At 37.6% G+C, this 13067-nt stretch overlaps 1 protein-coding gene across 2 annotated transcripts in view; it reads right to left on the bottom strand.

Moving 5' to 3' along the window:
* Positions 1-13067, bottom strand: part of TDP1 (tyrosyl-DNA phosphodiesterase 1) — a 49122-nt gene that overhangs the window by 21306 nt on the left and 14749 nt on the right. The window contains exons 12-15 of one of the 2 annotated variants that reach the window (XM_063333012.1): positions 11263-11329; positions 5377-5484; positions 2540-2642; positions 1399-1569 (exon numbers count right to left, since the gene is read on the bottom strand). In XM_063333012.1, the coding sequence (XP_063189082.1) occupies positions 1426-1569; positions 2540-2642; positions 5377-5484; positions 11263-11329 (422 nt within the window). In that variant the 3' untranslated portion in view covers positions 1399-1425. The remainder of the gene's footprint in view (positions 1-1398; positions 1570-2539; positions 2643-5376; positions 5485-11262; positions 11330-13067) is intronic. The other variant, XM_063333011.1, reaches the window with a different exon arrangement.

Genomic DNA, 13067 nt, shown 5'->3' on the forward strand with positions numbered 1-13067 from the left:
CTCAGAATGATGACAGAGTCATTAATAGCAGAAAGGTCTAACTAGTTTGCAAAGAAGGTAAAGTTTTAACTTCAGATTGCTGAAACTTTCTAAGGGTCAAGTGCTTCAGAGTATTTTCTATTTCTGCCAAGACAAATTAGATGCTCCTGAACAAATAATTCTGTTCATCAAAATGAAGTCTGAATTTAGAATGAAACTGAGGTAGTTATAGAAAACCTTGTAAGAATAAGATCAAAAACAGAGACTTACAGTTTTAGGCTTGGGGAAGAAAATTCAAGTTATTTTTACATACGTTTTGGCTCTCTACAAAACGTTCTGGTGATCTCCCCCCTCCCCTGCTCCACATGCAAGAAATCCTGCATAGAATGCAAGATTCAGGATGGAATGCAAGCCAAACGTTCTCACAGAGGTGTTTTTTTTTTGGGTGGTGGTAGTGTAGCTTCATGGGGTTTTTTTTGTTTTTGGTTTTTTTTTTTGTTGTTTTTTGTTTTTTTTTTTTGTTTTTTTTAAAAGGTGAAAATTTTGCAGATCGCTCAGATCTGAAAGAAGTATAGTCAACTCTTGGCAAAAAGACTAACTCAATTATTCCTGATTTTCTACCAATTTGAAGTATGTTTTCCAAAACTAGCAATGCATGGAAAAGCCAGAGTCAGAACAGGAATATTCAAATTATGTAAAACGACTGCACAATTTGGTGACCACTTGTGTTCATACAAAAAACTTCATCAACTAAGTACAATCATGCCAGTACTGTACGAAAATTCTGTTTGGCAGCATTTGGAAATCACAATGGACAACTTTTTAGAACACTATTTTATCCTTTGAGGTCAGTTGCTGTTAAAAGTCAAATATTTTTGCACAATTTTTTTTGCCCAGCGATTCATTATTGTGTTATTAGTAGCTGTTTACACAAGTGACTTTTTTTTATGAGTGCAGTGATATCAAAACGAATGCTTCTTACTATAGGAAGTTGTAGGATTTTTCTTCTTTCAGAATCTGATCAATGCATTTTCTCTGAAAATTTTCTTCCATATAAACCATGTTGGAGAATGATGTTTGAGATTGCCTCTAAGGTTCACAATATCAGAGACCACACTACTACATAAACTCCTTAATAAATGTCAAGAATGAGATACAGGAGTTCGGTAGCTACAGCCAGAAACCATCAATCTTAATACTGCAATCTTAGGAGACTGCAATTATACAGTTATGGTAGGTAAACATTTTTACGATGTCATAATATTAGTGAATATTCATTTGACAGTACATCACTAATCAACAGAAATGAAGAAACATTACATGAACATCTGTGAATGTTATCTAGGAAAGATGTATTCTTCATCAGAAAAATACTTCTAAGGACTTTTAGCATACAAATGCTTTTTCAGAGAAACTTACAATTTCTCCTCCGGAAAAGAAGTAGTTTCAGAGAGGAAGGAGTTTGAATGGTTTCTGGTCATAGACTAACTGCTGTTGATAACATTTTGGTACGAAGAGGTTCATCAGACAGAAGGAGGAATCAACAATAGGAACAAGAAACTCACATTTCCCCACTATCAGGCAGTAGATCTAAATAAGACAAAAAACCAAATCTAAACAAAAAAGGGAAGCTTTTTTCTTCAATACAATGCACAACTAAATCACAGGACTCAATACCACAGGATTCTGTCAGGGGCTAAAAACCAGCAAGAGTAGTTTAATAAGGAACTTGATGTGCTAAGAGAATAAGCCAAGTTGTGACTCCTAACTATCATGGACAGACTTTAAAATAAATAATAGGGAACATATACTGAGGAGGTATAACATACATACTGTTTATTGTGCTAATCCCCATGGCATCTGCTACAACTGCACTAAGACTAGACTACAAGCTAGATGGACCTTAGTTACCATGAAAACTTTTCATGTCTCCCAATACTCTGCTCCACACGCTAGAATAATACTTATTTGGGGTCAAACTTGTGTCATCTACATACTGAGAGTGCTATCACATAGGTTAGGAAGATACAATCCTTCAGCTTTTAAACAGCCTTTTATGTTTCCAGATTTGTACTGGAGATTTTAGAAGATGCATTTGAGAACTTGTTAAAGCAGAAAATTTTAAAAGACATGGTCACATGGCTTTGCAAATGAATTTCAGGGAGCAAGAACAGCAATCAATGCAACATTAGGAATCGTTTTGCAAGTTACAACCTACATGCATCACTTCAATGAGAATGCACTCACAGCCTAGTTTTAAGAAGCACAAAAGAGATTTGATCATCCTTTCCAGCAACATGTAGCATGTATTACAATTTTAGAATGTTATTGCTTCTCAGTAACATGACAAAAGTCACAACAATACCAAATTCGTACTCATCGTGTAGGAAAACAGACTGTTTCTATTTTAAAGAATACCTTGTGTAAACTCCACTTGCTATGAGCTTTCTAACCTGGAAACACAGAACCTAGAGAGTAGATTATTCAGTCACATTCATATTCGTCAATATTTGCAGATTCTCAGCATATCCCAAGATTTGTACTTGAATTACAAACTTACAAATGCTGAAGGCAAGAAAAGGACTCCAAGTTCATAAGAACGGATCATCAGTTGGGTGCCATTTTTCTCCAGAGCTCCCCAAGCTGCTTTAGATAGATTGGCACTGCGAAGAGAAACAAATCATTTCAGTGAGGCATAATCTTTACAGCAGAAAATGCTTAAGTACCACAGCCGTAGCAATGCACTTTTAGCAGGAGAACTTCAGTTCAATCAGAACAGTTTTTTCATAAAAAGTGATTTGGGTGTTATTCCTTATTGCTATTTTTACAGCATAGTGGGAGCAGCAGAGACAATATATAGAAGGGTATTCATACAACCCATATAGGTAATTACACAAGCTTACTTGTGTCATACAGAACTACAAGACAAATTTAGCCTTTTGAATCTTCTCTGCACATTCCAGAAAGGAACTTCCAACCTCTCAGTCTCACCTCTGTGCAAGGGATGATCATGGAACAGATCTTTCTTGAAGCTATGCTAAGGCACATGGAGGACATTCAAGGTCATTTGAAGCAGTCACTCGAGACAGCCAGCATGGCTTCATCAAGGGCAAGTCCTGCCTGACCAACCTCGTGGCCTTCTATGATGGAATGACTACATCAGTGGACAAGGGTAGAGCTACGGATGTCGTCTCTCTGGACTTCTGTAAGGCCTTTGACACAGTCCCCCACAACATCCTTCTCTCTAAACTGAAGAGACACATATTTGGTAGATGAGGAATCCAATAGATGGTCGCATCTAGAGGGCAGTGGTCAATGGTTCAATGTCCAGATGGAGATCAGTGACAAGTGGTGTGCCTTAGGGGTCCATACTGGTACCAGTACTGTTCAATATCTTCATCAGCAACATAGCGTGATTGAGTGCACCTTCAGTGAGTTTGCAGATGACACCAAGCTGAGTGGTGTGATTGACACATCCAAAAGATGGGATGCCATCCCAAGGGACCTGGACAGACTTGAGAAGTGGTCCTATGTGAACCTCATGAGGTTCACCAAGGCCAAATGCAAGGACCTGCACCTGGGTTGGGGCAACGCTGGTTATCAATACAGGCTGGGAGATGAAGGGATTGAGAGCAGCCATGCTGAGAAGGACTTGCAGGTGTTAGTGAATGAGAAGCTGGACATGAGCCAGCAATGTGCGCTCACAGCCTAGAAGGCCAAACGTATCCCGGGCTGCATCAAAAGAAGCATGGCCAGAAGGTCAAGGGAGGTGATTTTGCCCTTCTACTCTGCACCTGGAGTACAGCATCCAGCTCTGGAGCCCTCAGCACAGGAAAGATGTGGACTTGTTGGAGTGGGTCCCAAGGAGGGCCACAAAAATGATCAGAGGGATGGAGCACCTCTCCTATGAGGACAGGCTGAGAGAGCTGGGGTTGTTCAGCCTGGAGAAGAGAAGGCTCCGGAGAGACCTTACTGCAGCCTTTGAATACTTAAAGGGGGCTTACAAGAAAGATGGAGACAGACTTTTTAGCAAAGCCTATTGAGATAGGACATAAGGTAATGGTTTTAAACTAAAAGAGGGTAGATTTAGACTAGATACAAGGAAGAATTTTTTTTTTTTTTTTTTAAAAACAATGAGGATGGTGAAACACTGGCATGGGTTACCCAGAGAGGCGGTAGATGCCTCATGCCTGGAAACACTGAAGGTCAGGTTTGACGGGGCTCTGAGCATCCTGTTGAAGTTGAAGATGTCCCTGCTCATTGCAGGGAGGTTGGACTAGACCTTTCAAAGTTCCCTTCCAACCCAAACTATTCTATGAACTTGGTACTGATAAATAGCTTCAATTTGATGACTTCGGAAGATTAAAGGCTAGCTCAATTATGACTAGTTACACTATAATACATTTAGTACAGAGTATTTTTGCAAGTGTAAGTTTTTTTGCTCCTGGCATTTTGTTCTTTTGACATATTTATGAAAACAAGTGTTTACTGAAGAGGTATTTTTGGTTTAATGGCACCATGTTACAGTTAATCCTTCATCAGTATCTGATACATAAAGTCAGAAGTCAAAAAGTAAATGCATGTCAAAACCAACTTCTATAGCAAAATACAAAATTTAAACATTACGTTTTAACTGACAGACATAGTGGATGCTTTTTGATAGTAGCAAATGGTGGAATAGAAGAAACGTAAGAAAAAAAATAGAAGCAACCATGAATTTCTGTATTAGGTGGACTCACCATCACTTTTGAATGACTTAAATCCTTTAAAAAACACCTTAATCACTACCATTGCAGGCAACAGTATCAATGAGCGATGAAATTTAAAAAGCCAGAATATAAAGAGGGAAAGAAAGATTAAAGTAACTGAGCATTTAAAAGTAAGGATACAAAGATCACGATCTCTAGTATATAGGGTTGCACAAAAATCGGTTTTGGCAAAACTGAGAGATATCTGTATTTTTCATTCACAATAAAACATTCTCCCCTCACATCAAAATTTATCGCTCCCTCTTTTGTCTTCCTTAAAAAACCCCAAAGAATAGAAATACAAAGCTAGACTACTGAACAACTCAATCTGACAAAAGGTCAGATTCCAATTATTAGGTATCTACATGTTTCATAACGGTAAGGCAGCGCAAGGATAAATTTAGGCTTAACTCATATCTATTTTGTACAAACCAGCACGTTCGTGTACAGCATACGTTAAAACTCAACCCAAGGTTTAAAAATACTTATCACTTAAATTGATGCCGAACCCCGAAATTGGCAGTTACAGCTCAAACAAGATGTTGGTGCGACTGCCAACAGTTTCCGACATAATCATTTCAACTTGCAGCCCCAAAAGGGACATGCAATGAAGAAACGTTAAGTGAGAGGTGAATGGTTAGTTGTTTACCTTGTAACTAAGAACCATGCAATCTTCTGGAAATCAGGAGAGGGTCTCATGTATGTCTTAATGTGAGGTATAGCATGACTTCGACCCGAGACTTCTGCTGACCATTTGCTAGCAAAAGGAAAGGAATTATTTTCATAAAAAGTTTCATTTTGAAGTCTAAAAAAATACCATACTACAGTGCCATGTTTTCAGTAATACTATCCTATACTTGTCCCATTTAATACTTGTTGCCCCTATAGAAAGGCTGAAAATGCTTTATTTAACTGATTTTTTTAATCCTGAAATCCAATCTTACTAGAAGCCAGAAGGGCAGGATTATTTTATTTTCTTTACAAACAAACCAGACAGATATTCTCCTCAGTGTATCAGGCTCTCCTAACAAGTTTTTCCATTTCTCCACTCCATCTAGCGCTCAAGAAATAAGACCATCAATGGTTATGCCTTTAAGCAAAGGAGCTGGCACCAAATTAAACCTAGCAAAATTTCCTCAGCTCATTACAATTTATTACGCATGAAGTAGAAGCAAGGAGCAACTGATAGACTGTTGACACTACCCTTCCTCTTCCCTTTTCTGTGCCCTTAAGCCACCGAGAAGTTTGAGGGCTTAAGAGAGTAGCAGTCTAGCAGTCATATCTATGTGTATGTGTGTGTGTATATATATATATATATAAAAATATATATATATAAACTAGTTTAAAACAACAAGCCATTGCTGGAGCAATTCAGCACCAATGTTCCCAAACTAACCTGTACGCAAGCAGTAAATGCATGTACATAACCGAAGGTATGAAATCGTGGTATTTAGAAGCACATTCCACTCACAGCTGTCAGTCCTCACTCAAAATCAGGAGGAAGGCTTCCAAATACACCTTCCTCCACCCAGAGACTTTTATTTCCTCAGTTTGTAATATAGTAGGCTCTGGTTTTGTTTGTCACAATTTTGTTTCCCTAATTTAGCATTCTCTTCTAAAAGACAAATCAACAAGAATTGATCAGCTCCAGAATACCTCTGAAGTGAACTATGTCCATTTAAAAACATATAAAGATTGAAGTGGAAGGGCTGTAATTATTTACCTAAGTTGACTTTCAGGACTAACTTTCACGTGAGTTAAGTCAAGAGACTTTGTAGTTCAGGGTTAAGACCCACTTACTTTAACAACCCTATCCTCTGATGAGGGAAAGAACTGTTTCTGAGAACTGGTCGTGTATTCCTGAAGGGCAAGAGCTAAAACACTATATGCATATTTGGAGCAAACTAGACATCTTTGTATTTTGATGCTAGCCACACGGAAGTCTGTTTTTGAAGAACAGACTAAGATACATATGATACAGAAACAGCTAACTAAATTTGTGTTCTCCTACAGATCTCCACACATTACATACATACAGATTGTAAGGTTATACCATAAGTCAACAATTCTTGTTAATAGCGTTTCTCTCACAACTAACAGTTTAGGTAAACATCTTTAAGTTTAAGGCACAGAAATAATTAGGTAACTCCAGTAACATTGCAGAAATAAAAAAAAAAAAACAAACCAAAACAGGAAAACCAGTAGAACTGGGAATTGAACACAGATTCTATTTAGATCTATCTCACTGCCTTTTTTGAGGACAAACATCTCCCCACTATTAACTGCAATAATTTTGAGATACAACCTGTCTACTGCTTTTTTGCCTCCTTATCTTTGACAGATACAATTAAGTCCTGTTTTATTAAGAGTACTACCACTTCTCTTGCATTCTACAGTAATCTAATTGCAGTTGGTTTCAATTACAAATGATTGACACTGGTATTTCAGAAAGGGAAGCATACATTTTGGCCATATTTTTTAATGGGAGAGAAATATATAAGGACAAAAAGGGAAAGAAAGTGATTATGTTCTTTGATCAGGTTTGGTTGGTTTGGGGGTGTGTGTGGTTCGTGTTGGTTGTTTGGTTTGTTTTGGTTTTTGTTGGTTTTTTTTAAAGTAATTACCTCATTAAAAAACTCTGATGCTTTTAGAAAAAGCAGTATTATCAAAGAAGTATTTAAGAAATGTCTTCCATTCAGCCTAAAATAATAAATGCAATGATACACCAAAAGAACTGGAAGGGGTTTCAGATGGGTACATTATCTCATTTAATCGATCCTTAATACAGCTAAATTTCAACTTCACCATGGAACTTTCCTGGCATATTTTAGAATAAAAAAAAAAAGCCAAAACAGATTACAAAATGCCTAAAGTAACAGCATATGACAGCGTAACAATTTCAAGCTACTTCCAGTCAAATTGGCTTAACACATTCGAAGCTGTAAACTTCATGAGAATGCAGCTGGCAGAGGACATATACAGGCCTGATCTCACCATGTTGCAGTAAACTTCAGGCATATTCAGTCTCATCAGCGATAATTATGGTAAGTTAAATGAAAACAGCTTTGAGAAATTTTATGGAGCAAAACCACAGCTTGAAGTAGTTATTTTTTTGACAGTTAGAGGTCATGGTACCATGTAAACTAAAAGCTCAAGTGTGGGGTGAGGAAAAGGAGTTATGTGAGGAGGTATTATCAGAACTTGAAGAGTAAAACTTGAAAGCCTTTCTGCTAGGTTTTTTAATTCTTTTACACCTCTAGAACTCCTTATCACTAATACAGCTTAACTCTGACTTTAGACCACTAATCGTGAGATTTTTTTACCAGTAACATGTTGCTACTTCCTCCCTCCCTCAGAGTCTTCTGTGGCATTTCAGTCAGCAGCTTTTCTTTTTAATTACACAGCCTCTAATGTGATGATTAGGTGCACTGATATAAAGAGGTAATCTACTTTCCAACTCAAAACGTGACAGCTTTTGCCTCTCCCATCCCTCCATTTTTCCAATAGCTATTTTTGAGTTTCATATAACTTGTTTTTTGAGGGAAAGGAAGAGGGGAAAAAGTGTTCTCTACCATGAATAAGGTATCTTTTGCAATATAGAAAATACTTTGCACTCACTTGCACTGCACTACAAACGTGAATGCTTATGAGTTGTTGCTTTTATATGTACTTAACCACTTGCAGAATTTCAGAAGTATGCTTTTTTAAAACATTTGATAAATATTTGTTTTACTCTGCAACGAGTTTTTGTGTTTGAAAAGCAGACTACACTGTAATCACAGTGCATTTAGCTGGAAGACACAGAGCAAGTATCAATTGCCACCAGTGCCTGATATTTCTGGCACAAATGAGGTAAAGAAGCAGACACAGGCCCCTTCACAAGTGGAGCCACTGAGACAGGGAAACCAGATAATCCCAACATCCTGAAAATTAATCTCTCCAAACACACTCAACCCATAAGCAGTGCCAGGAATAACTCATTTTCTACACCATCATCTCTTCCATCATTTAGTTCTTACTTCAAATACTGAACGGGCTTTCCACCTCAAAATACTGGCAACAAGGCTTGAACATAGTTAAAACAACTCACACCATTAGTCTCAACCATAAGAGAACAGTAGGTCCTCTGTGTAAATGCTACATATCTCTCATCTTTTTTGATGTTTGAAGAACTACAGTGTTGTTCCTCTAACTGAGAAGGGGATTATTCTTCAAAACTCTACAGGCCTAAAGAACACATAAAGCTCTAATACAACTATGATTAGGAATTTTCAACAGCAAGTCAAAAAAGCTCTTGTCAAATCGACTTCTTACATTCTTTGAAAACAAAAATTTGACAAGGTAACTGCACAAACATAACGCATGTGGTATTAAAAGTCAATGAATTAAAAAAAGCATCAAAATACAATGTTTTACGTACTGTTAAAGATGATCAACTGTTTCAAAAGCAGCAATTAACAGAAATCACTAAGCATTGCAAATATCTCCTTATCAATGAGTGATACTGAAAGGAAAAACCAGCAACTCTACCAGAGAGAAAACTGCGCAAATTGCAGCATTTACACAGAAGCTAATCTAACAAAGCAGTCTAGTAATCATTTGCTATGATCAGAAAAGTGAAATCAATATTAAGTTTACTCATTTTATTCTTTTGTGAAATTACTTCAAGAAATTTGAGAAATTACAATTAAGAGCTGCACTACAGGTTATTTAAATACCCTCAACTGGCAGAAGAGATAGAGAAACAGCCCACAAACATTATAAAAATTATATGCCTGGGTTAGAGGTTCCACCTCTTGGGATGAGACTATAGGACACTATTTTCCAACTCCATTAATCTCTCCCTACTTGTAAAAAGGAGCTATTCTTCTCCTTTATTGTAAGTATAAAGTATTTATCTTCTTTCATATCTGGTAGGATCCCTAGTTTCTTGCTGGTTTTGTATTATTTTCCAGTGAGGTAAAGACAAATTCCTCTAATCTCTCTACTACCCAAAGCTTTTTATTATGGCAAGTCTTCAAAATACCTCATCTTATATTTAACTCTATTGAAACAAGACCTACCATTTTCTGTGTCTCTCAGATTACCATAGATAAGAAGCTGCTGTATGTCATCTGCTCTATGGTAACAGCTTATATGCAGGCTCTTCTCAAGGGCTAGTATCCTGTATTACTTCAGGGTACGAATCTGCATCTGGGTAGTCACTACAGAGCAATTATGCAGGGCCACTTGTCATCTGCAACCAATTCGACAGATGAATTTAAAACAGCCCTTTTGTTTCCAGAGCAGGATCCTAATATGCCCAATGAGACAGGTATGTGGGTGTTTTCTCACTGAACAGGAGCAACGAACGGTCCCACCACATAACGTTCTGTGCGCTAAATAAGAAACTAACCGAAAAAAAGGTTACGTTTTTCTTACAATAAGATTCTCATGAGGTATATGCTTATAGAAACTGAATTAAGGCTGCACAAACACCCCTACTTTTATGATCTCCTCAATTTGTAAATCACGACTGAACAATCTTGAAGTCTTGAAGGTGTTTGTAGCTTTCTTCCTTTGCTGAATGTGCTCAGGGGCACACTTCAAAGGCAGGAGAGACAAAATCTCACATACTTTCTGTTCCAGTTCCATGCCTTGGACATTGACCAGCAAGGCTCACAGCAGCAATCATGTTCGCTCCAGAATGGAGGATGCTCTGTGCAACTAGCAATTGTATTTTCAAGCCTCTGAATATATACACAACTTTACAAACTCGGGGGCAAACTCTAAGGGTAAAGTATTTTACCAGCAAAACTTCCACCTGAAAGAGTTAAGTTTCTGATGAAAGGAATAGGGAGCTGTGGTCTTCTAAGAGGTTACCAATCTAAATTTGTTGTTGTTTTGTTTTGTTTTTTTTTTTCATCTGTGCAAAACAACTTTTCCCTATTGTTCTCAGAACACGTTTAAGTTTTTAAAGATTCAGCCTGAGGGAGACATCTGGCATGGAATGCGTTAGACTTTGGCAAAAGTAGTAGCAAGTGAAAATAGAAGTTCTTAATGGAAAACATCAGGCACCTTTAACAAAAGATTGTATTACCATAAGGGACACGAATTTTTGCAGCAGGACTGCTGAACTCAAAACCCAAATAAAAATAGCTTTCCTAACCCTGTTGTGGCTCAGTTGAAATCCTGTTAAAACCGAGGCACAAATAGAAAAGTGAAATACAACTGTCAAAAAAAAAAAAAAAGAGGAGTAACATTATTCTAGTTCAGGGAAGGAAAGCTTAAATAAAAGTTTACAGAATCCAAAATCTGGTAGTGTCCTCCCTTAACAACAGTATTCCATATCATTTTTACAGGTAAATAGCACATTTTGGCTATGTTTTGGAGATCAGATCAGCAGATAAGAAACTAAAGGCTTTTATTTTAAGGACTACTTCCCCTTAATTTGCTTTTACCACTCAAACATTCCAGCACTGTAAGTTTAAATGTACAGTCCAAGAAAAAAAAAAAAAAGCAAAAACCAAAACATAAACAATTGAGTTCTACTTACTGAAAATAGGAATGCAACCACAGCTGTTTCTGTGCTGTCTGTATACTGTACGGAAGTGAGCCACCAGCTTAAGGAAGAAAAAAAATAGAAGATGTATATTTGTTTTTTTGAAAGACAAAGCATCTTGGGGAATACATTATCTGTACTATCCTCATGAGTTACTTTCAGAAAATGGTTAGTATAAAATGGTATATAGGGGTGTTTGCAGTTTTGGGGTTTTTTTTTTTATTCTTATAATTTGGCAAGTTCTTAAACACCATGTAGCAGATTTACACTAGGAAAAAGAGAAACAGTATTTAGGGTACGAAATTAAGTCCTCTTAGAAGATAGATGTTTATGGGTAATTTTTTGTTATGATACCACTTGATATCAACAGATTGGAATCATTACCCATACAAGGTAGAGGGAATAAAATAAGCAGCTTTTAGAAAAAAACACAACCAAACCTAAGGAAAAAGAAAACCACCACAAAACCATCAAACAACATTATTTTAAAGAGCAAGAACTTCTCTGATGAAATTGTATTTGTATTGATTTTGTCTTTGGCTAATGCATGTTATGATTTCTTGAAATGAATTTAACAAAGAAGAATCAGCCATGGCATACTGAGTTGTATTAGTGTTGTGTATTAAAAACATGATGCAAAACCTACTGCATTCAGCCTGTCCTAGAAGACACCATAAGACCCTGTCACAAAAGCTTTACTACTCTCAGGGATGCACTGACTGCAGGAGTCCACAGAGATGTTCATTTGCACAAATATAGAGGTATGTAATTCACTGTTATTTCACAATATAAAAGAAATTTAGTAAGGAGTCATTGCGCTGATTGCATCTCTGACTTTCAAGAGTATCAGCTTTGCTAAACAGATGCTGTAGACAACTAGATGTATTTCAGAAGACCCTGCCTTACTTGTAGAAACACAGATACATAGAAACTGCAGCCAATGAGTTTACAGGTATGTCCAAACACTGCTCAGTTCAGAGGAAAGATAAAGAGAGGTGAAAGCATTCCCGCTTGCCCCTGTATTCAAATTCCACCAACTGTTATAAGAGCTCAAGAGCTACCCTACTTCATACTACATAGGAGCGTAGGCTTAGAACAGAAACAGAACAGAATCCAAAATTTATGGATTCAGCAATGCCAAAGAATCACTGAAACGCTGAAGTTGGAAGCACACTCCGGAGATCATCTAGAATAAACTCCTGCTCAAAGCGGGGTTGAAGAGAGCACCTTGCTCAGTACAGTGTCCTGACAGGTTTTGAGTATCTCCAAGAACGGAGACTCTACAATATCTCTGAGCAACTTGTTCCATTTAAACATCAGAAAACTTTTTTGCTATAAGGGTACACTGGAACCTCCTGTATCTCAGTTTATGTCTGTTGCCTCTTCTTCTTTCACTGGTCACCATGCAAAGAATCTGCCTCTGCTTTGCATCCTCCTACCAGGTATTTATACACATTGATAAGATCTCACAGGAATGTTCTCTTCTCTATGCTGAAGAATTATCCAGCTCTCAGCCTCTCCTTGTGTGACCAATGCTCCAACCCGTTATTTGTCTTTGTGGCATTTTGCTGGTCTTGGTTCAGTATGTCCATGTCTGTCTTCTGCTGGAAAGCCAATAACATAAGATGTGGTCTCACCAGTGCTAAATGGAAGAGGTGGGTCACCTCCCTCAGCCTGCTGGCAACATGCTTCCTAATGCAGCCCAGGATGCTGTTGGCCTTTTTGTCACAAGAATGGCTGGCTCATCTTCAGCTTAGTGACCACCAGTGTTCCCAGGTCTTTTTCTGCAAAGCTGCTTT

This window comes from Chroicocephalus ridibundus, chromosome 4 (genome assembly GCF_963924245.1).
Source record: "Chroicocephalus ridibundus chromosome 4, bChrRid1.1, whole genome shotgun sequence".
Taxonomy (NCBI): domain Eukaryota; kingdom Metazoa; phylum Chordata; class Aves; order Charadriiformes; family Laridae; genus Chroicocephalus; species Chroicocephalus ridibundus.